General features: G+C 48.1%; 1 protein-coding gene across 1 annotated transcript; it reads left to right on the top strand.

Moving 5' to 3' along the window:
* Positions 1-33: 33 nt before the first annotated feature.
* On the top strand, positions 34-27,866 carry rps6kc1 (ribosomal protein S6 kinase polypeptide 1). The gene is made up of 16 exons (XM_074685057.1): positions 34-252; positions 1,197-1,232; positions 1,995-2,115; positions 2,297-2,412; positions 2,496-2,589; positions 2,673-2,726; positions 2,830-3,249; positions 3,713-3,837; positions 4,286-4,384; positions 6,234-6,281; positions 8,230-8,362; positions 10,191-11,855; positions 14,297-14,386; positions 22,778-22,860; positions 24,541-24,636; positions 26,471-27,866. Exons 1-16 carry the CDS (start codon positions 151-153, stop codon positions 26,570-26,572), a joined length of 3,384 nt encoding a protein of 1,127 aa, XP_074541158.1. The 5' UTR covers positions 34-150; the 3' UTR covers positions 26,573-27,866.

Genomic DNA, 27,866 nt, shown 5'->3' with positions numbered 1-27,866 from the left:
TCCGTCACTGTGCTGCTGCTGCTGCTGCTGCTGCTGTCAGGGGATGAATGTAACCAAAGAAGAAGAAGAAGAGGGGCTGACTGCTGCTGTCAGGGGATGAATGTGAACAGCTAGCCGGCTGGTAGCTTTGGCAATGTTGTCATCCTCAGAATGATATCACAGCGGGACAGAGGAGAACTCGCTCGGTTTTATACTGTAACTGATCCCAAAAAGCACCAGAAAGGATACACTGTCTACAAAGTGACTGCCAGGGTGAGTTAAAGGGGGGGTGGGCACTGTGGCTGATGCTAGGTGTTATTAGCTCGCTAGCTAGCTAGCAGCCTAGCTTGAGCGTAGCTAAAATGATGCAAATATAAATTATTTGACTTTCGGGTCAATGGACAATGACAATTTGTGTGATAAACTCCACAGATATCACACACAGACGCATTTAAAACTGTTTTAATCTTGAAAACAGCTAAAGTAGCATCAGCTGAGCTAACTGAATCTGTCATAAACACTGTACTGACCGTTTGATAGCTAGCTTTAGCTCTCTCTGTGAGTGGATGTAGCTCTGAGAGATAAACATCAGAGAATAACGATTAGTTTCTTGCTGGGATTTTCATATTAATTTTATATTTACGATTTAGATGACTGACAGAAAAACACCTCAAAGAATGAATGAGTGTCGGCTACGGTAACCTGACTGTTAAGTCAACCCGGTGGTGAAACAGGAATGGCCGTTGACCAGTTAGCCGAGCTAGCTCATCTGACAGTCAGTGAGAGGAAGTCTGTTTATCTTCTAATGTCATGCTCTGTGTTCAGCTCAAATACTTCAGGTTCTGGGTAAACCGTCAGAGGAAGTCACTGATAAAATGAAAATAAATATGTTGTTGACCCAAACGTCCCACAGCAGTTGTGGATGTGCAGTAATGTCACCCATACACCAGCACTGTGGAGCCACACTCAGGGTTAGCTAGGATTGCTAAGACAAGCTGAGTTTCTGTTCCTGCTGCTCTGCCTGTGGGGATATCTCGTCCCTCTCAGGCTTCCGTCATTCGCTGTATAATAAACTCATTGTCACACTCAGTGTTGTGTCCCCGCTCATACTTGGATGAGCCACACCAAACTGGTCTTTGGAGCAGAATCAGCACTGAAATCTTGGCCTCTTTGACAGGATTTACTTCTGAACTGTCTCTTTTCCCTCTTCCTAACAGATAATCTCCAGGAAGAGCCCAGAGGATGTACAAGAGGTGAGACATTTCACAACCGTCTTTACACACTGACACTTTGATTTGTGGAGGAAGAGCCGGATGGATAACTTTGAAAATGTGTGACTCCTTCAGATCTTCGTGTAATTTAACCAAAGTATTATTCATACATTTTAAATTCCAGTTTGAAAAAATAAAAACTATATTCAAGAAACTTACTTCAAACATACGTTGAACACTCTACACTTCTCTACCCTGACTCTAACCCTGAAATGATTTCCTCGGTTAACAGTTTTATAACAGTAATGTGCTGCTAACACACATGCATGCCTTCTGTTACACTGACTGATGTGGAACCAGCACAAATGCAACAGGCATGATGTCAATTACTGTCTGGGAGCACACATACCTCCTCTGTGAGCAGCTCAGTCTGCTTTTCTCACAGTGGCTGGCTGGTCAGGATTTTAGCAAAGCACACTGGAATCTCAGCATTATGGGCCAAAACGTTTTAATTTGTCGTCTGAGTGAAGAAGGTCTTTATCCAGGTTTGTGATTGATGTTAGCAACATGTGTGTGAGTTTGATCGCCTTTCTGTGTGTTTGCTGTTGAGCTACAGTCGACACATTATTTCTGTCTTTCACAAAAAATGTCTATTATCATGATTTAGATTCTCTAGAGTATGTAAAGTGATAAAAAATACTACTGTAGAAGTGAAGTCTCCAAATTGATCCAATCCGTGTCATTATTCTCAAACCGAAGCCTCTGTCTGTCAGTATTCATCCGTCTCTCCTCTCTCTGCTGTAGATAACGGTGTGGAAACGATACAGTGATTTCAGAAAGCTTCATCAAAACCTCTGGCAGCTGCACAAGAATGTATGTAGCCAGTCGGAGCTGTTTCCTCCCTTTGCAAGGGCCAAAGTCTTTGGTAAGAAAATCTCCCGTCAGAGAGAAACACAGTCAGAGACTTTGTGCCTCACAGTTAATCCTCATCCTGACCAAATGCTGAAAAAGTGACGACGCTGCCTCCTGGAGGGAGCTTGGGGACACTGCTTGGTCACTGAGCACTGTCTCATAATTGATCTTCTCTTTTCTGTCTGCATGTGCAGGTCGCTTTGATGACTCGGTAATTGAGGAGAGGAGACAGTGCTCTGAGGACCTGTTACAGTTCTCTGCTAATATCCCTGCTCTGTACAGCAGCCAGCACATTCAGGATTTCTTCAAGGTACAGCAGCGTCCACCTGTAAAGACTGAGACAAACACACTCTCAGACGCCTCTGTGACTGCGGTGTTTTTCTTTATCTTCAGGGCGGTGAAGTCCACGACGGCTCAGAGCTCATCGGGCCAGCGGAGCCTTTCTCTGAGTTTCTGGCAGACAGTTTATCGGACTGCAGCTCTGACGGTGGGTTAGCACACAGGAACTGACTCTGGATCAGCCCCTCAGTGGAGCAGCCGTGTCTCATTGATGTGTGTGGTTGTTTTCAGTGCAAAGAGACCTCAGCGGTGCAGATGATTTAACTCTCACGTCGGAGTATGGAGGTAAGGTTTGTTCCAACACATTGTTTCATTCACGCTGATGTTTTCATCCTGAGAAAGATAAAATTACGTGTTCCTGAGTTTCACTGGCTGCTCTCCTCCCCAGGCCCGTCCAGTGACAGCGACCTGACCTCCCTGGCTGTGGATTCAGACTCTCTTGCTGGGCTGGATGATGGCATGGCCTCAGGCCGCACCTCCCCAAACCAGCCACAGGGGGGAGCCACCAACATTAGCAGCAGCTGCAGTCCTCGCTTGCCCTCTCTGCACAACCGCCGCACCCCGTCTCCTGCCCCGGTCCCTGCCTCCTCAGCCCCTAACCCCGAGGTCGGCTGGCCGGGCCGAGCGCCGCTCTTCTCCGGCGGCCTGAAGAAAGGTGGAGGCAACGCCAAGGAGGCAAAGCCAGACTATTTGGACACAGCCAGTGAGCTGATCTGCTTAGCTGAACAGAAAGAGAAAGAGCAGGACTTCCAAGCAGCTTTCTCCTGCTATCGCAGCGGAGTGGACCTGCTGCTGCAAGGAGTGCAAGGTCAGTGTGGGCGAGCGCTGTGCAGCGTCTGTGTCCCCAAAGTGAAGAGAGGAAAGTTGATGTCATTCAGATGCAGTGTTTCTAAGATTTTATTTTACATCTCAATCTCTTATAAGCACACAGAGAACAGGCAGCGATGACCAAACTTTTTCTGTTTGATTTCTAGAAAGACTGTGACATCTTTAGGGGGAAATGTTGTTGTAGTGAGCCTTTTAACTGAGAACAACATGGATGTGCTCTGAACCACAGGAGCTGACAACATGTGGCTCAAAGGGCAGACCCTGCACACACACCTCCAGAGACAGAGAGGAGCCAAACCGTCACTTTCACTTACACTTTTTCTGTTGAGCTTACCACTTCAGCTGTGTGTGTTCTGTCAGCAAACAAACGGTGTAACAGGAACATTTGACTCTGCTCTGTGATCTAAAGAGAAAACTCGCTGATCTTCCCAACCTCTACTCAGGTGAGCCCAGTCCCACGCGGCGAGAGGCCGTGAAGAAGAAGACTGCTGAGTATCTGATGCGTGCAGAGCAGATTTCCAGCCAGCATCTGAGAAGCAGCATGGGTCAGGGGTCAACGCAGACGGTGGTGAGTGGGAGGGAAGCGCTCTGGCCTCGCTGGCTGTGTTAGATTATGCTAATGTATTTATATGCATGCATCCACCCGAGTCCTCAAACCACTCCAGGGAGTGCATCGCAGTGCTTTGGGTTTAACACAGATGGAAACATTACAGCGCGGTGGTTTTCCACGATCTCATTATACTTTCATTTATTTAAAGCGCACACAGGCAGAGTTAACTCATCTCTACTTGTATGGCTGCAGTTTGTAAGATAACTCAGAATAATGTGAATGGAAAGCTTTCAGCACGGAGCAGAAAATCACCTTTAGTTTGTGTCTCTGCTCAGTTTAAAGCAGCCGGCTAAAGCAGGGTTTCTTTCTGATGCCTGGCTGCTCTGAGTAACACTGGAGGAGAGATGACAGGTTTACAGATGATGCTGTGCAGCAGTTAAATGAATGAGATGCTCTTTTCTCCAAGGCTCTGGGGGCACAGTGCTGTGCATCCACCAGCAGAGGGGGCCAGCAGAGTCCTTCTGAGGAGCTGAGAGCCTACAGGGTGCTCGGGGTCATCGATAAGGTCAGTCGCTCTGCTTCCACTGAAAACCAACGTTTTCCTTTTCCCAGACACAGATTACAGAAGGAAAGAGACGCTGAGCGTTGATGAGAGCTGCCTGCTTCATGGTTCGGCTCAGCTGATGGTTGTGTTGGTGTTTGTGAGGTGCCAGAGTACAGAAACCTCTGCCCCAGGTCTTCAGGAATCCAGTCTGTGGTGAAAATGGATTAAAACCTTCGTCTCCATCAGTCACTGGTCTTTGTAACGTGGACCTCAGCTGGGAGGAGTTTCTCCTCCTCGTGTCCTTTCCTTCTTCAGCCATCACTTTCATGAAGCTATAAAGCCTAATAGATTTACTGGGTGGTGTGGTAAGAGCTGAGTGTGTGTATGTTCACAGCCGTTATGACGACCACAAGGTCAGTTTAGGTTGCTGGTCCGCTCAACCAGCTGCCGCCGAGGCAACTTTACCACTCAGCCATGAAATGACTTGGCAAGCAGCTCAGAGAGCGGCACACACAACATCGAGTCAATGATGCTCGTCCTCCACTCACACACACTCACACACACACTCACACACACACACACACACACACACACACACACACTCACTCACTAAACCCCAAGGAAAATGTTGACACAACACCAACATGTGTTTTTCGACAGAGGTGCACGCAGAATCCACGGTACGTCCCGAACAAATCAGACACACGGCGAAAAAAACGACAGAGAGCTGAAAGAACGACATCCAGAGACGACCCAGCTATCCTCTCCTCCTCCTCCTCCTCCTCCTCCTCCTTCCTCCTTTCACTTTTAATGGGGACAGAGGGGACAGATGGAGAGAGCTCCTCACCCTGCTGCCCCCGCCTGCCCCCCCTCCACCTCCCCCTCCACCTCCCCCTCCCTGATGTTTGTGTCTTAATTATATTAGCGCCCTGGCCGGCTCCGCCACTCTGTTTACTCACAGCTCCATTCATATCCATTTAGCCTGCACCTGTTTGGTCCCCGCCAGGGTCACATGGAGGGAAGGCACTCGCAAACACACACACACACACACACACACACACACACACACACACACACACACACACACACACTGTGCAGCGCACACAGGCGTGAGCTGGATAACACGCATATGTTCAAGCTCACCCCCGGAGACGGTGAGGGAGCAGAGGAGCAATGGAGGTGTCAGAGAGAAGAGGAGGAAATGAAGATATCAGGAGCAGAGGGGGAGGAAGCAGGGAGGCAAACAGGATGTTTGTAGCTTTAGTTTGGTGACTGATGGGATTCAGAGATGCTGCTGCTTGCTAATACTCAGGCTGGTTATCTTTTCCAGTTTGGTTTTAATAAGTCAATGATCTGGCCAGAGAAAGGGAAAATGCTCATCATAATTTATACATAGGAATAACTTGTTGCTAAAAATTGTTCAAAAACTCATTTTAGATTTTTTTTAAGGCTAAAGCTAAAAAACAACTTTTTACGTTCATGTAACTTTCAGCTTCGTCAACAGATAAGAAAAATCTTTGGTCCAGATTTTTAAGATTTATGTTATTTGCTACCTTTGGTGTCTCCTCAGTTCTGTTTCGTGCTTTGGGAAACTGTTTTCACCCTGTTTATTTTATTCATGATCTGTGACTGAATAATTGAGGAAGTCTTTGTTACCTGAGTGTGATTTGGTTCAGTCCACCCAGCAGGTTTTGACGTGCAAATGCCAGTTTTTCAGGTATAATTAAGGACCCTACATTTATCTTGCAGTGACCCTAACGTGTGCCCTGACCCAGTGGTTGAGAAACAGTGCTCTGAGGGACAGAACCACTCCATCATGTTAGCCTGCGTACGTCTGCTCAAAGCAACTAATGGATCTCTCCCCTCACAGGTTCTTCTGGTCATGGACAAGAGAACGCAGGAGACATTCATCCTGAAAGTAAGTGTAGTGTGCCCCTGTGTGTGTGTGTGTGTGTGTGTGTGTGTGAAGTGTGTGTGTGAAGTGTGTGTGTGTGTGTGTGTGTGTGTGTGTGTGTGTGTGTGTGTGTGTGTGTGTGTGTGTGTGTGTGTGTGTGTGAAGTGTGTGTGTGAAGTGTGTGTGTGTGTGTGTGTGTGTGTGTGTGTGTGTGTGTGTGTGTGTGTGTGTGTGTGTGTGAAGTGTGCCAGCAGCCCCTGTGTGTGACCGCTGTAATTGATTCTAATGGGCCTGTCCCTGTCAGCTCCTCTGCTCTCAGGTGTGAGACGTGTGCCAGATGCCAACGCACAGCACGGGCATAGATGACTACACACATGTACACACATCCTTATACACACACACACACACACACACACACACACACACACACACACACACACACACACACTCACACTGGTGGCCAATGTGAACTTTGCGTGAAGCGCTGATAGATCTGTGTGGCTCTGCTAAAGTCACGCGCTGTATGTGGCCTGATGAATCCAGTGACTTTGTGTTTTCATGGGGCAGAGATGATACTGCTTAATGAGAGGTTTCTCCTCTGCAGCTCCACCCTCACACACACACACTCACCCTCAGACACACACTCACCCTCAGACACACACTCACCCTCACACACACTCACCCTCACACTAACACTCACCCTCACACACACACTCACCCTTACACACACACTCACCCTCACACTAACACTCACCCTCACACACACACTCACCCTCACACACACACTCACCCTTACACACACACTCACCCTAACACAAACACTCACCCTCACACACAGACTCACCCTCACACACACACTCACCCTCACACACAGACTCACCCTCACACAGACACTCACCCTCACACAGACACTCACCCTCACACAAACACTCACCCTCACACAGACACTCACCCTCACACTAACACTCACCCTCACACACACACTCACCCTAACACAAACACTCACCCTCACACACAGACTCACCCTCACACAGACACTCACCCTTACACAGACACTCACCCTCACACAGTCACTCAATCTCACACAGACACTCACCCTCACACAGACACTCACCCTCACACACACACTCACCCTAACACAAACACTCACTCTCACACACAGACTCACCCTCACACAGACACTCACCCTCACACACACACTCACCCTAACACAAACACTCACCCTCACACACAGACTCACCCTCACACAGACACTCACCCTCACACACAGACTCGACCTTACACAGTCACTCACCCTCACACAGTCACTCACCCTCACACAGACACTCACCCTCACACAGTCACTCAATCTCACACAGACACTCACCCTCACACAGACACTCACCCTCCCACAGTCACTCACCCTCCCACAGTCACTCACCCTCACACAGTCACTAACCTTCACACAGTCACTCACCCTCACACAGTCACTCACCCTCACACAGACATTCACCCTCAGACACTCACACAGTCACTCACCCTCACACAGTCACTCACCCTCACACAGTCACTCACCCTCACACAGACACTCACCCTCACACAGTCACTCACCCTCACACAGTCACTCACCCTCACACAGTCACTCACCCTCACATAGTAACCCCCCCCCACACAGTCACTCACCCTCACACAGACACTCACCCTCACACAGACACTCACCCTCACACAGACACTCACCCTCACGCAGTCACTCACCCTCACACAGACACTCACCCTCACACAGTCACTCACCCTCACACAGTCACTCACCCTCACACAGTCACTCACCCTCACACAGACACTCACCCTCACACAGTCACTCACCCTCACACACACACTCACCCTCACACACACACTCACCCTCACACAGTCACTCACCCTCACACAGTCACTCACCCTCTTGTACTTGCATTATTTTTCTGCCTGTTTCACTCACTGTCTCTTTTTGACGCAGGGTCTGAGGAAGAGCAGCGACTGCGGGCGGATCAAGCGGACCATCATGCCTCACTCTGTGCCCAACATGGTGCAGCTGAGGAAGTTCATCGTGTCTGAAGACGCAGTTTTTCTGCTGCTGCAGTTCGCTGAAGGTAAAACTCTCACACGTCACAACCATCTCTTTCCTCCCTCGTCTCTCTGCCCTTGTTGCAGACAGATGTTTGATAGAGATGAGTGTGTGTCACAGGTCGTTATTCTGAATACCAGGTGGCACCACGCTTCATTAGCTATGCTAACACCTGGGCCTCCTTACATCCCACTCTCTCTGGGACGGGTGTGTGTGTGTGTGTGTGTGTGTGTGTGTGTGTGTGTGTGTGTGTGTGTGTGTGTGTGTGTGTGTGTGTGTGTGAGTCCTTATAATGAAATGAAGCCATATTTTTTAATGCCCTATAACCTTTTCAATCTGCTGCACTCCATAACCGCCCTGTGCTAATAATAGTGGACAGTATTGAGTATAATGGGGGCTGTTCGACATGATCAAATAAAGCTAATCAAATGTCAGAGAACGCAGAGCGTCGCCTCAGAGACACCCAGGAAAGATGGAAAAACGTGAGCTCTCTTTATATTTCTATTGTGTATATTTATATATATTTAGATCTATATGTATAGGGTCTATAGCAGGCCATAGGTTGCAGGAGGACAGACGCACAGACTGAGGCGAGGCAGTGACCTGAGTGACATTGGACCAAACAGCATGTGGATGCCTCTAGTTTCTGAGCCATCGAGCTGCCCCGCCATCATTACCATCACTGCAAACTCCCTATCTGTCCTCATCACACACAGCAGCTGCTGGCTCCCCATCGCTCACACTGCAGCTGCATGTGTGTGCACGTCTGCATGTGTGTGTACGTCTGCATGTGTGTGTACGTCTGCTCGTGTGTGCAGGAGACAAAGAGGAGTCTAAAATGCTAACGTTACTCACCAACCCCAGGCTGTTGAATCAGGTCGGTCATGACGGTTTTTGTTTGCCTCGGCTGATTCCTGAGTGGAGACTGATCGTCCTGTCCTGATTAGTTTCAGAGATGAAGGAACAGCAGACAGAGAGTTACTGCTCTCCCTGTCTTTACCCTGCAGAGCTTCAAAGCTGTAACACTGCTGCGTTAGTTTGTTTATGCACTTCTCACACAGACAAAACTATCAGTAGTTAAATGAAATGGATTAAAGAGGAGGTAAAATGCTTCCCATGGTTCAAACATGGATACGACATAACAAAGCTGGACGTCCTCACTCAACCTGTGCAGATCCTCAAACTGCTTCGTTTTCGTGCTGCAGAAGTTCCTCAATCAGTCCATGAACTGCTCATAAAAGTCTGTTAGAAAAGTTTTCAAGAGACTTTAAACGATGAAGTCATCACATAAGGATCTCCTCTCTGGTTCATGACCTGCTGGGGGGACAGGCCTAAAACCCCACAGTGTACCCCTGGGGGTACGTGGGAGTACTGCAAGGGGTGTTAATAATTGTTTACAAAAAGTTGAATCACATCAAATCTTTAAAAAAAAGATTAAAAGCATCTTTATCAACAGCATTTGGTTTTTATGTGCATGCAGCATCAAACAGGGTAATATCTCCTAATTGAGCATATTCATTCATTAAGTGAATTATTTGTAAAACTGCTTTGACATTGAACATGTCCATTAGCACGCTGACAGCAGCGCAGCCAGGAGGATAAAAACAGGTGGTGGTTGAAACGAGACTAAGCAGTTTGGGAAAATGAGGTGGATGATGAAGAAACGGCTGATAAGAAAACAAAAAAGTGATTTACCAAAATCTTGTGGGTATCTGGAGGAATATATTCTTCATACTCGTGTTATTTTCCCATAATCTAACACAGGTTGGTTTCTGGGAAATGTAGTCATGCCTGTTTGTTCCTGGGGCTTTGGTTTTCATCCTCCCTGTCGTCCCTGTGTCTGTCGTCTCCAGGTGGGAAGCTGTGGTCTCACATAGGGAAGTACCTGCGCAGCTCCAGCCCAGAGGAGAGTTTCGACATCCCTTTCATCCAGAAGAGCCACACCACGGCCGTACACTCTCCACGCCATGCTGTACCAAAACTGGATGCTGGTTCAGCCAGTTCTGGTTCTGGGCCACTTGCTGGTTCTGACTCTGTGTCAGCGCTGCAGAGAGAAGAGGAAAACCTCGTCCCGTCTCCTCAGAAAAGCATCCTTCCTCCCAGACTCATGGAGCAAAGCGGGGCCCAGTCAGACTCAGTGGCCACCTCTGAGGAGGAGTGCACCAACAGCTACCTGACACTCTGCAACGAGTACGAGCAGGAGAAGGTAGAGCCAGACGCGCTGGAGGAGGAAGAGGAGAAGAGTGAACAGGAAATGCTGTCGCTGGACGTCCCCAACGCGACCACCACGTCCTCGCGCAGCCGCTCGCTGCTCAGCAACGACAGCCTCTCCTCTCCCATCAGCTCTCAGGAACTGGGCTTTTTCACCGAGTCGTCCGACAGAAGCGGCCACACAGCCGACAGCGAGCAGTACAGAGGGGACGGCCAGGACAACAGCGAAGTCTTCAGCCCTCTGCCGTCCCCGGCTGCGCCTCTGTCTCTGGACCAGTCCAAGCACACGCCCATGGAGTTCTTCCGCATCGACAGCAAAGACAGTGCAAGCGAGGTGACCTGTCTGGACCTGGGGGAGCAGCGCCCCTCTCAGAAGCAGGTCTCGGTCTTTTCTACATCCGACCTGGGCTCAGATGTCCCCGAGGATCTCCCTGAGCTGGCTCAGGAGGTCAAAGGCCACAGCTCAGAGCTTTGGGGGTTAGACTTCAGTGACAAAGGCTCCAACGAGTCAGTGCCAGTGATTTCCTTCAAAGAGGCCGTGGTGGAGGATGAGGGTCACCCCCCGGACCTCTTAGTGAACCTGCCTGAACTAAGCGGGACTGTGGACTCCATCCAGGAGGAGTTGGAGTCTTCAGGAGTGTGTCTGGGCCTGGAAGCTTCAGCATCTCCTCAGAAATCAGTCCAGCCCGACGTCCTGCAGCTTCACAGCCAACCGGAGGAAGAGGAGGAGCAGCTGCTGGAGCAGGAGCAGCTGCTGGAGCAGGAGCTCTCTTCTTTCTGCACAGCCTCTGCGACCTGCGACACCAGCGCTGCATCTACTTCCCCCTTCAACTCGCTGTGGGATGACTGCAGCTCAGCTTTCGCTCAGGAGGCCTCTGATAAAACGGGTGTTGATCCTGCATGCCAAAGTAACGACCTCCTCTTCGATGCCACAGAAACAGACTCTCAGAGCGAGAAACTGGAGGAAGCCAGTGTTAGCGTTAGCGTTAGCGTTAGCGAAGACTTGCTGCCAAAGCCCTGCGGGAGAAATGGGAGTGAAGCCGGTGCAGTGATGGAGAGTTTGCTGGGTCTGGGGGGTCAATCATCCAAAGTTGTTGGTGTTGAAGGTGGCAGCGAATTCGATAAAGATGTGTCGCGGCTGTTTGCAGAGCTGGACGAGCTGTCGCTGGCTTCGTCCCAAGCTCATATCCCCGAGGAGTTCGTGCGGTGCTGGGCGGGGGAGATGGTGACGGCTCTGGACTTCCTGCACCAAGAGGGAGTCATCTGTCGGGACCTGAACCCCAACAACATCCTGCTCGACCACCAAGGTTAGGACTCCATTTTAACAGGGCCTGACTCATGGCGCCGGCTGAGCAGGGCTCCTCTTTGAATCGAAGAAATCACAAACGTTTCTGTTTCATTTCTCTATGAGCTCTTTAACAGTGCACAGCTCTAACCAGCTCTAACCAGCTTTAACCAGCTTTAACCAGCTTTAACCATCTTTAACCATCTTTAACCAGCTTTAACCATCTTTAACCAGCTTTAACCATCTTTAACCAGCTTTAAAAAGCTTTAACCAGCCAAGATAAGATGATTTGAAGCGTGTCTGTGTAAATGAAACAAAGCTACTTTGCAATAACACCTTGATAATAATATTAATACTCTACACTTCTCCGTACAGCTTTGTAAGTATCACTGGATCATTTTTCCTGTATGTCAGAGTCCGCATGACGACACCACACCGCCAACAAAGTTTAACAGAGAGAAGAGAGATCTGAGTTTTTCTCTGCTGGAAACGATTTCTGTGATTAGTTTTGTAGTGATGGTGGACACTGGAGCCTAACTGTCAGACAGAAAAAGGACAGAAGAGCAGAAGAAAGAGAAACAGGAGAGAGACAGAGCACAAGCTAAAGGCTAAAACAGGAGCTAAAGGCTCAAACTTGAGAGTCTATCAATAAAATGAAGAGCCAGGTTACGTTAGCTCTGCTTGGTGAGGTTGGAGTTGGTAGATGAGCTCTGGTAGGACAGAACCAGGATTCACTAACGTTACACGTTACACGTTACAGACACGTCTCAGAGCACCGGGCTGTGAGGAGAGAGAAATATAGCAGCTGCTAAGCTACGCTACAAACTGACAAAGTTAGCTTGTTGTCAAACAGTAGCACATTTCTATGGTTGATGAATATGTTGTGTCTGGTAAAAAGTCGTCTTGAACAAAGACAAATCTTGTGACAAAGATCTGACCTTTCATTAGTTCCCAAACAAACACACCTTAGCAACATTCATGTCTTTGAATAAAGACTTTCAGCCTCTTTAATGATCAGTTTCAGGTACGCAGGTTGTTCATTGGTGCACTCTGCGCAGTCACTGTAACTTCCTGTGATGTAACAGCAGGTGGTGACACCTTAAAAAACTACCTTTCTGTTTTATTCCCAGGCTGAGGAATAAATCGTCTCCTCAGCTTCTCCCAATAACTTCTGACTCATGGTTTTTAACCTGTAGTCAACAGGAGCCATGTTGGAAATGCTGATCATCCAAACTCAGCCTAACTTCACTTGGCTTTAGCCTGGACTGTCACAGCGAGCCCGGCTGTCAGTCAGCTCAGCCGTGCCTTCATCTGGGCAGATCCTGTTTGTTTAGGAACCTTAAAGATGACCAGTTTAAAGAGACGTGCTTCCCTTAGAGTGTGAGCAGAGAAAGAAACGAGCTTTTTAAAACAAGCTGTGAACATAAAGCCTGATGTTTGGCCTGTGTGAACGGGGATTACGGTGTTTTTGCAGCCAGCCTCCAGCAGAGCCTCATCAAACTGCAGTTTTTAGTGCTCCACATGGGTTTCATTTCTCTCAGCCGGAGGGTCCCACCTCCTCACTTCACACGTTAAAGGTCCATAAACAGATACGTTAAATCAACTTAATTAGACCAAAGGAACGAGGAACAGCTCAGGCCGGCTCGTTGAGTCTGATGACTCTGTGATTAAAGGTGAAAACGTAGACGAGTGCTTTGATCGAAGCTGACGCAGCAGCAGCGTTTATGGACGGATGGTGTTGGTGGTGTGGAGGGAAATGTTACGCTCAGAGTTAAAGTTAAACTTAAAAGGTTTTTGGTATTTTTCCACATTTAAAAACACAAAAAATCCTTTCCCTCTGAAACTTCTGTGATGATCATTTTTCCTCCAAAGGGTCGCAGTCAGAGCTCTTTTCAGTCTCCGTATAGAGATGTAGATCTCTTTTCCACCGCGTCAGTCAGCCCTGGCCTGATCTAAAGACGTCTCCTCCAGAGGAAAGTGTTGTTGTACCAGGAGGTCACAGATTCCCCCTCAACTTCTTCTTTTGTCGTCTCACAATCATCTCTCCCCACCTCGTTATCAACAAGCGTCTAATTAGCTGAGTGGCTGTTTTCGTCTCCCTGGCTGTAATTATTGCTCTAAAGGGCCCATCAACGGCGTAGTGTGGTGCATCAGTCTGGCTAGCCTGGGCTAATGGCCACAGCTACCTAATGACACCATTAGTTCTAATGATAGCGTTAACGGGGAGCTGCTAAACAGGAGTAATCGGTGGGGCTGTGTGCTCGAAAGGCTGCAGGAGAGACGCGGAGAGGCAGGAAGGAGCCGAGCAAGAAAGGTGAGTAAACAGTTTGAGGAGAGGCCAGACTGAGAGACACTCGACTGAGAGGAGGAGGAGGAGGAGGAGGAGGAGCAGGAGGAGCAGGAGGAGTAGGAGGATGGTCACATTCTGAGATTTTTACTTCCTGTCACTTCCTGTCTCCTTAGGTCACGTTCAGCTCACCTACTTCTGCAGCTGGAGCGACGTGGAGGATACCTGTGACAAGGAGGCCGTGGCCAACATGTACTGCGCTCCAGGTAAGACACGTTCAGACGGGCTGATGATAACTGATGAAAACTGAAGTTAACTGATGCTAAACTGATGATAAACTAATAAAAAACAGATGATAACTGATGATAAACTAATGATAACTGATAATAACTAATAATTACTGATTATAAACTGATAACAACTGACAATAACTGATGATAACTAATGATAAACTAATGATAACTGATGATAACTTATGATAACTGATGATAAACTGATGATAAACTGATGATAAACTAATGATAAACTGATGATAACTAATGATAAACTAATGATAAACTGATGATAAACTGATGATAAACTAATGATAAACTAATGATAAACTAATGATAAACTGATGATAAACTAATAATAAACTGATAACTAATAATAACTGATTATAAACTGATGATAACTGACAATGACTGATAACAACTGACAATAACTGATGATAACTGATCATAAACTCATAATAATTGATGATAAACTGATAACTGATGATAACTGATGATAACTGACGATAACTGACGATAACTGACGATAACTGATGATAACTGATAATAAATTGATGATAAACCGATGATAACTGATAAACTGATGATAAACCCATGATAACTGATGATAAACTGATGATAACTGATGATAACTGATGATAACTGATGAGAACTGATGATAACTGATGATAAACTGATAATAACTGATGAGAACTGATGATAAACTGATGAGAACTGATGATAAACTAATGATAAACTGATGATAACTGATGATAAACTGATGATAACTGATGATAAACTGATGATAACTAATGATAACTGATGATAACTGATGATAAACTGATGAAAACTGATGATAACTGATGATAACTGATGATAACTGATGATAAACTGATGATAACTGATGATAAACTGATGATAACTAATGATAACTGATGATAACTGATGATAAACTGATGAAAACTGATAATAACTGATCATAAACTCATAATTAACTGATGATAACTGATGATTAACCGGTGATAACTGATGATAACTGATGATAAACCAATTATAAGTGATGATAACTGATGATAAACCAATTATAAGTGATGAAAAACTTATGATAACTGATGATTACTGATGATAACTGATGATAACTGATGATTAACCGATGATAACTGATGATAACTGATCACTCTGAAGCTCTGAAGCTCTGAAGCTGCTCTGGTCATGATGGAGCTCACATCTGTTAGTGTGTTTGTGTGTCACTGAGGAGGTTTGGGGGTTAATCGTATGCAGGCATGCAGGGCCAGAAGTAGGCCACTTTCCCATGGTTTCAAACCCCGTTAATACTCAGAGACAGTCCAGGTCCACACAAACCGCTCTGAAGAGTAGAAACATTTATCCTGATGACGCCAAGACTCTGAAATGTCCATGTGACGTTCCTCTTCTGGGTCGGTCTTTACCAACTGTAACCACCATCAGTTAATCCTCATCCTCAGATCATAAACCTGGTGATGACGTGTGACTCTCTGTCACTGGTTGATCTTTCAGGGAGGGATGAACTTTGCAGGAACATCTTTTTGAGAGCTTGCTCTTGTAGATCTGTGACTGTCCTCTAGAGTGCGCTGCTGTGCAGGAGGAAGCTGAAGGTGTGTTGCTCAGCAGGCCTGTGGCAGCTCCAGCATGCTGTTTACAGGCTGCTGAACACAAACTACAGCACCAGGTCCTCATTCAGCACTTCAGTGTGTACGACCGTGTGTTTGACCGTGTGTTTGACCGTGTGTTTGACCGTGTGTTTGACCGCGTGTTTGACCGCGTGTTTGACGTCTACAGGCCGCTTTACTCTCCTGTGGGGATGAGAAATGAGCATCAGGCTTGGTTTCATGGTGAAGACTGAACTGGGGTTGTCTTAGATATTCAGGATGGAGAAGTGAAAACACTGGGCTCCTCTCTGAGGCGCTGACCCTCACGTCCATCCATCCATCGTCCCTCCCTCACACTTTTATTAAGCCGTACACTCGCAGCCCTCGCCTCTCTGAAGCCAGGAAGGTCACTTCAGATTTAAATCCTCCCTCTGACTGCAGCGTACAGTATGCCACTGCTGTAATAAATCTGAGAGCTACAAATGCTCCGTCTAATATCCAAAGTGTGTGTTTTATTCTCTGAGCAGCAGCCGCTCTGACGCTGCTGACGGGGAGAGGAGCTCATGGTTCGCTCTGTGACGTGACGCCTGGCTCTGGGTTTGGGAAATATGATGAGAGCTGAGTTTGTCTCTTTGGTTAAAGTAAATTAATGTGGTTATTATAACGTTAGCAGTCAGAGGCAGAGATATGTGAACAGTCTGCTCTTTCAAAATAAAATCAGCTCTGATCATTTCTTTACATCTCACCCTGTATTTACTCTGATGAATTAACTGATGTGATGGATGATAAACGCCATTTTTTACACACAAGAATTCCTTAATAGTCTGATATAAAATAAAAAAATGCTTGAAGTCTGTGGATCAGGAGATTTTTAAAGTGTTTCTGTTGTTTTACGTTAAATATTTTCCCAGCTGAAACTTTCCTGTCCCAGCACGAGGAGTGAAACAGTTTTAATTAACAGGTTTTATTTCTTTACTGATTTTATAACCTCCAGCTTTAGTCTGAATATTTGACCCATGTCTCTGTCCTCGAGCACGTTGGGCTGCATGAAAAGAGTTAAAGGAAAAGTCCACTTTGAGTTAAAGTTTAATCATCAGATAATTTTTTTTTTACTATTTTTCTTATCCTGAAAATAAATTATTATTTAATCTGTAAAACTGAACGGATCACCAGCAGACCCAGGTAATTTATCCAACAGTGAAGATGAAAGCTGATTTATGGAAATAACACAAAGAAAAAACAAACAGTTTTATTTTGAAGGATGGTTTTGAGATGTTCATGTCTTCAACCCACAATGCACTGTTTGTTTTTCACTCTTTAATAATTATCACAATAATCCAACTCTTGTGTTTTTGGCCTTAAACTCAGTTTTTCAGCTGCATTTTGAAAAAGAGGTTTTATGTACAGTTCCCTCCATGTGTCCAGCTCCAAGGGGATTAAAAACACACACTATGGATGTCAGAGCATTTCACACCCAGTTTGTTAATCTTCAACTCTTTAATAAGCTGAAGTTCTGAAATGATTGTTAACCTCAGCGTCTGTCTGTGGAAAGAAATACGTCTGACAAATGCTCTTAACCAGAGCTCCAGGGAGCGTCAGGGAGCGTCAGGGAGCGTCAGGGAGCTCCAGGGAGCGTCGGGGAGCTCCAGGGAGCGTCAGGGAGCGTTGGGGAGCTCCAGGGAGCGTCAGGTGATGACAGCGGGCTCTGGGAGCTGGTCACGTCCCTCAGACAGTGTTTGTAGTTTCTGAACATGAAAAGATTTAGTCTGTGAACGTTGAGCGAGCAGAGGAAGCAGCGCCGAGCTTCGCCCTGTTGGTAAAGGTCCCGTTAGTTAAACCTGCTGAGGCCACACGGCTCTGTGCATGTAGTATGAGGTGTAGCCAGCAGGGGGTGTGTTACGCTGTGGGTGAGCTGCAGAGCCTCTCACACACACACACACACACACATCCACGGCGGTGTGTGCAGCTCGTTGTGTCTCTGTTTGTGTCTGAAACTCTGTTTTATAAACTCAGCGCCGTGACAAACGTTTCCTCTCACCGCGGTTTGATGTTCGCTCTGGTGTTTGTGACTTACATTAAGTGTTAGTGGATCTACGTGCTCCTGTACACACACACACACACACACACACACACAGACTCAGAGGTTAGTGAGTGTGTGTCTCTCCTGCCCTTGTTATGTATTGCTGTTTATCCAGACAGGGTCAGCGCGAGCGATGGCTTCATTCCTGATGACAGATTTATGACTGTTTGCCAGAAAGCTAGCAGGGGGCCTGCTGTGACCGTGTGTGTGTGTGTGTGTGTGTGTGTGTGTGTGCGCAGAAGGAGGAGGGAAACATGTTTTTAAAACACACACATTCACACCCACAGAAAAACAGGGGAGTGGACAGGGAAAGTACAGCAGCTGGTTGATCGTATTTACTGAGGACTTCAGCTTATTTACTCTTCACCGTTTTGTCATTACACACAAACATCAGCTGTTTACGCCTTTCAACAAGATAAAAAAAAAAACATGTCTGTGTGACGCAGCCTGGATTCAGTGGAAAGGGGAAACAGTTAAATGTGAAGCTGAGAGGGAAGCCAGGACAAAGCGATTGTCTTCAGAGTCTAAGAAAGAGGAAACTCAGCGTTTCTTCCTCTGTGGGTCAGAGCCGCTGACTGAGAGCTCGCTGTGAGCTCGGCTTTTGTTCTTTACCTGCAGCCGCAGGAAGATGTCACAGGACATAACGTCAAGTTCTCCTTTTGGACTCGCCGCCGACAGGTGATCCGTCTCCTCTGACCACGACGAGTTCACGATGAGACCGCCGATCACTTTCACCGCTTGGTTTGTCACGTCCTGCTGAAGATGGGATGGAGGGGTGTTAATCTGTGTTCTGTTAGAGCCACACAACCTCTCCTCACACACACACACACACACACACACACACACACACACACACACACACACACACACACACACACACACACACACACACACACACACAGAGTCTAAGGACATCACACACCAACCCCTCCTCACTTCCTACCTGCTCTCACTCAGCTTCCTCTTTCAACAACGACGATCAGTGAAGAGTTTGAGGAAGTTTGAGAAAGAGAAGAGAGAAAGTTCCTGATGGTCCAGAGAAGCAGAGACCCAACGTGATGAAGACCACGTGATGAAGACCTGGGTGATGAAGACCTGGGTGATGAAGACCTGGTGTGATGAAGACCTGGTGTGAAGACCTGGTGATGAAGACCTGGTGATGAAGACCTGGTGTGATGAAGACCTGGTGATGAAGACTGGGTGATGAAGACCTGGTGATGAAGACCTGGTGATGAAGACCTGGTGTGATGAAGACCTGGTGTGAAGACCTGGTGATGAAGACTGGGTGATGAAGACCTGGTGTGATGAAGACCTGGTGATGAAGACTGGGTGATGAAGACCTGGTGTGATGAAGACCTGGTGATGAAGACTGGGTGATGAAGACCTGGTGATGAAGACCTGGTGTGATGAAGACCTGGTGTGAAGACCTGGTGATGAAGACTGGGTGATGAAGACCTGGTGTGATGAAGACCTGGTGATAAAGACTGGGTGATGAAGACCTGGTGTGATGAAGACCTGGTGATGAAGACTGGGTGATGAAGACCTGGTGTGATGAAGACCTGGTGATGAAGACTGGGTGATGAAGACCTGGTGTGATGAAGACTGGGTGATGAAGACCTGGTGTGATGAAGACCTGGTGATGAAGACTGGGTGATGAAGACTGGGTGATGAAGACCTGGTGATGAAGACCTGGTGATGAAGACTGGGTGATGAAGACTGGGTGATGAAGACCTGGTGTGATGAAGACCTGGTGATGAAGACTGGGTGATGAAGACTGGGTGATGAAGACCTGGTGTGATGAAGACCTGGTGATGAAGACTGGGTGATGAAGACTGGGTGATGAAGACCTGGTGATGAAGACTGGGTGATGAAGACCTGGTGTGATGAAGACCTGGTGTGATGAAGACCTGGTGATGAAGACTGGGTGATGAAGACCTGGTGTGATGAAGACCTGGTGATGAAGACCTGGAGCAGGAGGAGCTGGTTGTTGAGGGGAGAAGAGGAGGCCATAAAGTGTTGTCAGAGCAGCGTCTTCCCTCCTCAGCCTCCTCCTGTCTCCTCCTCAGCCTCCTCCTGTCTCCTCCTCAGCCTCCTCCTGTCTCCTCCTCAGCCTCCTCCTGTGTCCTCCTCAGCCTCCTCCTGTGTCCTCCTCAGCCTCCTCCTTTCTCCTCCTCAGCCTCCTCCTGTCTCCTCCTCAGCCTCCTCCTGTCTCCTCCTCAGCCTCCTCCCGTCTCCTCCTCAGCCTCCTCCCGTCTCCTCCTCAGCCTCCTCCCGTCTCCTCCTCAGCCTCCTCCTGTCTCCTCCTCAGCCTCCTCCCGTCTCCTCCTCAGCCTCCTCCCGTCTCCTCCTCAGCCTCCTCCCGTCTCCTCCTCAGCCTCCTCCTGTCTCCTCCTCAGCCTCCTCCTGTCTCCTCCTCAGCCTCCTCCTGTGTCCTCCTCAGCCTCCTCCTGTCTCCTCCTCAGCCTCCTCCTGTCTCCTCCTCAGCCTCCTCCTGTCTCCTCCTCAGCCTCCTCCTGTCTCCTCCTGGTTTCTCGTCGGCTCCAGTGTAAAGTTTTTCCTCTGCTCTCCAGAGGAAGTGTGTGTGGAGGTGTGTGTGGATGAAAGTTTGAGCATCAGGAGGTGCAGCAGGGAGGACTGAATGACCCGTGGCCTGTGGACGCGCTCCGTCCTCCCTCCTCGTCCTCCTCGTCCTCCTCCTCTGTCTCCTTTTCTGGCTGCCTGGCTCTGACAGAGCGGGAAGTGCAGCCAGCTCCGCTCTGCTCTCCCTGCAGCTCCTTAGACATTAATCCATTGTGATGACATCGACCTTGCTCTGAGACGTGTGAGTGTGTGTGTGTGTGTGTGAGTGTGTGTGTGTGTGTGTGTGTGTGTCCAGTGTCTCCCCTCCAGCTCATAACTACGCAGGTATCACTAGTCCGTTCAATGACGATCTCCTCTCCTTGGCTGTCAAAACACTCGTCCTGGGGAGCCCTGAAGACTGGTTGCTCAGTTGGCTGTGAGTGTGTGAGTGTGAGTGTGTGTGTGTGTGTGTGTGTGTGTGTGTGTGTGTGTGTGTGTGTGTATGTGAGTGTGAGTGTGTGTGTGTGTGAAGGCATATCATAGCCCTCTCTAACCTCTGCTGAAAGAGAGCCGCGCAGCCTCTGGAGCTCCCAGCAGCCTCCAGGAGACCAGGGGGTCTTTGTCTCTTTGGCTCTCCCAGCTGAGGAGCCTGGTCTCTGGGCACGCGCAGCCGTGACCCCGGGGTCCCGGCCCCTCAGGAGAGAGCAGAGCTGAGCGGCACAAGAGGCCATCTGGTGCCCAGTGATGCTGCTAGCACACACACACACACACACACACACACACTGTCACACTCACACACACACTTTGACTCCAGAAACCAGCCCCACTCTTTACAAACTCCATCACTTTAATAATCAGGGGGTCTGAGGGGCCCAGGGCTGGATCTCAGAGGTCAAAGGGTGACGATCAGGTCCTGTTCAGTTTTAACACACGCTCAGATTTGACTCTTTGGTCTGAAATTTGACGTAATTCTTAAAGTTAAATTAAAAACATGAACGACAGACTCTAATTTAAAAAGATTGAGTTTCATTCTTGCTGGAAACAGAGGAGGGGACTGTCTCCTGGGTTCAGTTATTCAGTAAATCTGATCATCTCCATCTCACACCTTAAAGCTGGTGTTTGCTGTTTCTCCTTCTCGACGTTTCTAACCCAAAGTTTTAAACTCAGATCAGTGACGTCTGCAGATTCTACTTTACACATCGCTCAAAGGTTGTGTGTTAATAAAGCCTGAATAAATCAGCACACACTGATGAACAGAGTGGTTACATGTTGAGAGACGGTGACGGTGGTGTGTGTGTGTGTGTGAGGAACAAACAGAAGTTAGATCAGAAACAGTTTCTGTCAGAGACGCTCTGTGTGTGAAGTCAGCGCTGCTTCAAGACAATCTGAACACAATGTTCCCCACTCCTGCTGCTTTCAGCTTCTTAATGTGTGTGTGTATGTGTGTGTATGTGTGTGTGTGCATTGTAAGAGTGTGTGTGTGTGTGTGAGGTCAGGTCATGCAGATGGTGTGAAGTTGCAGCAGACGGTTTCCTCAATTTAACTGCTTTTTTATTATGCAAATCACCCTTTTATGAGACACACACTTGTTTGTGTGTGTGTGTGTGTGTGTGTGTGTGTGTGTGTGTGTGTGTGTGTGTGTGTGTGTGTGTGTGTGTGTGTGTGTGTGTGTGTGTGTGTGTGTGTGTGTGTGTGTGTGTGTGTGTGTGTGTGTGTCCATGGTTTTGTGCTCATTTTCAGTTGATTGTGTCAATGTGATAAAACATGAAGTTATCAGAGGTGTGAGGAGGACAGGAAGTGAGCTGTGTGGACAGGAAGTGAGCTGTGAGGACAGGAAGTGAGCTGTGTGTACAGGAAGTGAGCTGTGTGGACAGGAAGTGAGCTGTGAGGACAGGAAGTGAGCTGTGAGGACAGGAAGTGAGCTGTGTGGACAGGAAGTGAGTTGTGTGGACAGGAAGTGAGCTGTGTGGACAGGAAGTGAGCTGTGAGGACAGGAAGTGAGCTGTGTGGACAGGAAGTGAGCTGTCTGCTCCATTTGATCATTTCACATCTTTAACGAGTTGATTCTTCTTTAATCGTTAACGTTTTATTTGATTGTTAAATTAACCGGCGGCCATGTTTGTTTTGCTCTGGTTGCAGAGGTGGGCGGGATCAGTGAAGAGACGGTCTCGTGTGATTGGTGGAGTCTGGGCGCCATCCTGTTTGAGCTCCTGACGGGCACGGTGAGTGAAGTCTTTTTCACGAGGTGTTGGTGTCCTGGCTTTCAGCTCGCACACACTCCTCTCACACACTCCTCGCACAGTCTTTATGGAGCTGCCAGGTGTGTGTGAGTGTGTGGAGTTGGTAGCTCTGTGTTGTTTGTGTGGTGTTGTGTTGTTTGTGTGGTGTTGTGTTGTTTGTGTGGTGTTGTGTTGTTTGTGTTGTGTTGTGTTGTTTGTGTGGTGTTGTTTGTGTACGTGTGTGTGTGTGTGTGTGTGTGTGTGTGTGTGTGTGTGTGTGTGTGTGTGTGTGTGTGTGTGTGTGTGTGTGTGTGTGTGTGTGTGTGTGTGTGTGTGTGAGGAGCGTCTTGGCTGCGTCTCCTGCTCTGGTTCTCGGGGAGGCTCAGGGAGGTCCAGGGAGGTCCAGGGGTGTCGCTGTGACTTTCTCCCCCAGCCTGAGCTCCATCTGCTGGGCCAGGGGGTCAGGCCTCGCCGGGCCCCGCTGCTGGCTCCTGGAGCAGCGCCGGGCTCTGAGCGCGCCGCTCCAGGTCGGCTCTGGAGGTGAGGAGCAGGGCGGCTCTCGAGGTGCTGGATCCTGGTTTCTGGTCCCGTCTTTTAAGACTGCCCCTACGTTTGGAAGACCACAGACACAAACTCAGGCGCCACACACCAACGCAGCGCATGCTAATTATAACTTCCTGTGCTCTTGAAGGACAAACAAATTAACACACACACACACACACACACACACACACACACACACACCCCGTGCAGGTGCAGAGCGGACTCCCAGTTTCAGCTTCTATTAAATTTGAATAAATTTGCGCTGATTGCCAGTGGGCATATTTTCATATCAGCGCCTCTCATCAGCGCCTGAAACATGAGTCGGGGGCGTGAGGTTAGTGGGATGATCCTGAACAACACACACACACTTACCTGTGGAGAAGTCAGTCACACAGATGTCTCGTTTGATGATTATGTCTGGGTACAGCCCTGGCAAGGAAACACACACGCAGCCACACACACTGTCTCTTGATCCTCGCAGGATAAGATCTCGCCTGGAGCAGTCTTGACTGCTGCTAGGATCCCTGCCAGGACTGCTGCTGCACGTAGAGGAGGGGCGGTGTAACTGATGGAAACACACACACACACACACACACACACACACACACACACACAGAGGATCCCTTAAACAAACAGTGTACGGCTGTTTTCTCTGGTGTTTTCAGCCTGTAGTTGCTGTCGTTGCTCTGGAAGTCGTGGAGCTGCAGGATCAGCTGATGACGGTCGTTATCCTCCGTTATTCTCTCTGAGGCGACTTCCTGTGGTTAAAAAGCTCCTGCTGGTCTTTCTGGGTCTCAGTTTGTGTCTGTGCGTGGACTCTCCAGCTCCTGTGAACGATCTAACGGGGTCAGATCGGCGCTCGCTCTCCTGCCTGGCTGTGAAAGCTTTCCAGTGGCCTCCTGTGACAAACAGAGTCCAAACGTGGGTCTTCAGTGGGCCTTGTTGTGGTTGATGTCATCAGTGTTGTTTCAGGTGCCCCGGCCCTGTGGTCTCCTCCTATTTGTGCGGTGGCGGTGCTGGCTCAGTGACCCGCGCGGTGACCCGGGGCCCTGGGGGTGTGGGTGTATCTGTCCCCTCAGCTCAGGCTCTGTGTTTAAACTGATCCTTATCTGTTTTTCCACCTCCTTCCTCTGGGGACAGTCTCTGCTGCGCTGCCATCCAGCGGGGATCGGGCGCCACACCGCTCTCAACATCCCCGAGTCCGTGTCTGAGGAGGCCAGGTCTCTGCTGGAGCAGGTGAGTCTCTGCTGGAGCAGGTGAGCTCAGCTGGAGCAGGTGAGCTCAGCTCCAGGTTTCTGACATTTTAACACGGGGTCAGCACAGAGTCAGACTGTCTCTGTTCATCCTGACGAATGATAACTGAACAGGCCGCATCACAGAGAGACCTGCTCCTAAAATCCTCTCTGATCCTCACTGGAGTCACACACACACACACACACACACACACACACACACACACACACACACACACACACACACACACACACACACACACGCTCAGGTGAACCGTGGAGCAGTCTGACCCTGACGTCAACCTGCTCCAATGGTCATACGGGATCCACATCAGCTGACAGGTCCAGAAAAATACTTTATTCTAGATTTTAACAGATGAAATGACGCCTGAATTTCTCATGGAGAGTAGAAACATGTCAGTGAGGTCACTTCCTGTGTTAAGATGTCAAAGCTGTTTCAGGCGTTTTTTTCTAAACCCATGTTTTTACTCTTTCAGCTCAGATGACGTTTGTCTTTTTATGTCTTCAGATATTTATGGTCCGAGGCCTTCGGCCAACGACTTTATTGTTCCTGCTGCGTTTCTTTTTTCTTATTCCACACGCTCCGAAAACTCAAATTAGACCCACTAAACATGCTCAAAAGCTCACCAAAACTGGCACGCACCTCATAACAGCAAAAAATTGCAAAATGATGCCAAACCTGACCCGCGACATCCCATAATAAGTCGTCTAGTGCCAAAAAAAAACACTCAAAAACACACTTAAATGGCTTTAGCTCAGGCTAGGAATGTTGTAGAGAGATGAAACCAACACCAAAACGTTCGTCTCATTGAGACGCACAAAAACAGGGTAGTCCTTTTTCACTTATCTTGCACAGGAAGCCGGCAATTTACCTTTCAAAATAAGAGGTTCCTGCATTTTTACCCTTTCTGTCAAAATTATCTTCTCAGAAACCAAAAATGGTACTGGCTTGAAAATTGGCTCACATGACAGACCAGGCCCTGCTCTACAAAAGTTGTTCAGGAAGTCGTTATTTCGGGCCCGGTTTTCGAATGGCGAGCCCTCAAAGTCGCCGACCGCTCTCAGCTCCCTCCATGTTACCAGATGGCAGAGCAGCTTCAGTGCCGCATTTTGGCCTCTGGACAAAAAAGTAAAAATCGCACAGCTTTAAAAATGACATGGTTGGATTCCTGACAAAATTTCCTACAGTAATATCATATTTTACACAGATTAGGTCAACATTCTGGCCTACAGGATTAGTACTTTGTTTACTTTCCCAGACAGGAAGTTGGCTACGTCTCTTTAAAAATAACATTTCCACACATTTTTACCCCGTCTACACTTTCTGATTGCATTACACCCCCAAGCATGATCAGAAACTCACCAAAATTGGCACACACATTATGAGTGCCCCAAATTTCCATATGATACCAAACATAACCCCCAACATCCCATAATATGCTCTGTAGCGCCACCTAGGCACACTTAAATGGCCCTAACTGGGGCCAGGAATGTCCTAGAGAGATGAAACCACCACCAAAATGTTTGTCTCATTGAAATGTTTGCTCCTGATATTTCTTCGTACGTTTCCCTGTGGGTCAAACCTGACCAACAGGTAACTGACGTAGCTGACGCTGAGTCTAAGCTGAAGCAGAGCGACCCACAGTGAGTTTGAGCAGAAGCTGCAGTAAATGAATGCTGTCATCTACTACCTGGATGGAAACGAGCACAGGCCAAACGTTTTCTAGAGACAGGAAGAAAAACTTCTGTTCAAACAGGAAATGAGTCAGAGCATCCCTCACTAAACCCCCCGTCTGTGTCTCTCCCTGTTCCTCCAGTTACTCCAGTTCAACCCCACAGAGAGACTGGGAGCAGGTGCTGGAGGCGTGGACGACATCAGAGCCCACCCTTTCTTTGCCAAGACCACCTGGACAAAGTAGACGCTAAGCATTCTGGGAGCACAGAAACCAGGCCTGCACTGACTTCTTCTTCTGGATGAACCTGGACAGCTTCACACACACGTCTCCACACACACACGTCTCCACACACACACGTCCCCACACACACACGTCTCCACACACACACACACACACACGTCTCCACACACACACGTGGTTGCTTTCTGCAGTTTGCCAAGGAGCAGTATTACCTTTGTTGCTGAAAAGCTTTTTATCCAGAGTAACTTTACTTTGAGCAGAAACACGCAGAGACATGTGGAGCAATAACTCCAGGATGTTTGGTCCTGAGCGATGATCCTCTGCGGCGCTGAGCTCTAACGCTCCTCACAGATGAGGTGACCGAGCTTTCCGTGCACATGAACCACTGCATGCTTCACATTAACCTGACTCAGACTTCAGACTTGGTCCATCCCTGTGCAGCACCCTGCCTGAGTCTCTGTAACACTCGTATCATTCCTCACAGCGCCCTCTGAGATTATCCCAGCTCTGTGTTTCTGAGCGTCACGCTGTCCTCAGAGCTGATCCACCCAAACACTGTCAGCGCGGCTCTTTGTGACGAGCTGCCCACGTTTCAGACGGACACTATGCAAGGAGCTTTTCCCAAGTGAAGAGTTACGTTGATTTATTACTAATTTAAACAGGAGAGATCAGAAACAAAGGAGGCTCAGACTGAAACCAGCCTTTTACTGACTTCATGTGTTTTTATGAATATCAGAGCACTGAACTTTCTGCATGAAAGAAGATGATTCATGTCAAATACCTGTGTTAGAAATCTGTTCAACAATAAACTGTAAAGATGTGTTCATGTAAATACAACTTTTACAGGATGTGCTGAGAGTGATGCTCCCAGGTCCAGGTCCAGGTCCAGGTCCAGGTCCAGGTCCAGGTCCAGGACTAGGACTAGGACTAGGACTCAGTCTCTGACCCGTCAATGACATCACTCTGTGAACGCTCTGACATCACTCTGACATCACTCTGACATCACTCTGACATCACTCTGTAAACACTCAGACGCTCCGTGCTCCCATCAGAGCATCAGGTCTGTTTTTACCTGTTTCTGGAAACGTCTCCACGACGGTCGCTCCCTCCCTCTGAACAATAAACACACCTGGGCCACAGCATGCAGCCGTGTGTGTGTGTGTGTGTGTTTTTACACACACGCAGAGATGGGTGTGTGTGTGTGTTTTCCTCTCATGGAGAGACTCCTCCTGTAACTGTAAGATTTAAGTTTTAAAATGAAAGAATATTAAAATAAAAACAATATTAAGATAATCAT

Source organism: Halichoeres trimaculatus, unplaced genomic scaffold (genome assembly GCF_033239565.1).
Source record: "Halichoeres trimaculatus isolate MK-OKI-2021-1 unplaced genomic scaffold, fHalTri1.1 fHalTri1_scaffold_13, whole genome shotgun sequence".
Lineage (NCBI taxonomy): Eukaryota > Metazoa > Chordata > Actinopteri > Labriformes > Labridae > Halichoeres > Halichoeres trimaculatus.
This window is presented reverse-complemented; position numbering and strand designations above follow the sequence as displayed.

Coding starts and splice junctions, on each gene's coding strand:
- rps6kc1 (XM_074685057.1), top strand. CDS start 151: ATGATATCACAGCGGGACAGAGGAGAACTCGCTCGGTTTTATACTGTA. Junction 2,590..2,672: donor ATCGGACTGCAGCTCTGACG/GTGGGTTAGCAC, acceptor GGTTGTTTTCAG/TGCAAAGAGACCTCAGCGGT. Junction 2,727..2,829: donor TCTCACGTCGGAGTATGGAG/GTAAGGTTTGTT, acceptor TCTCCTCCCCAG/GCCCGTCCAGTGACAGCGAC.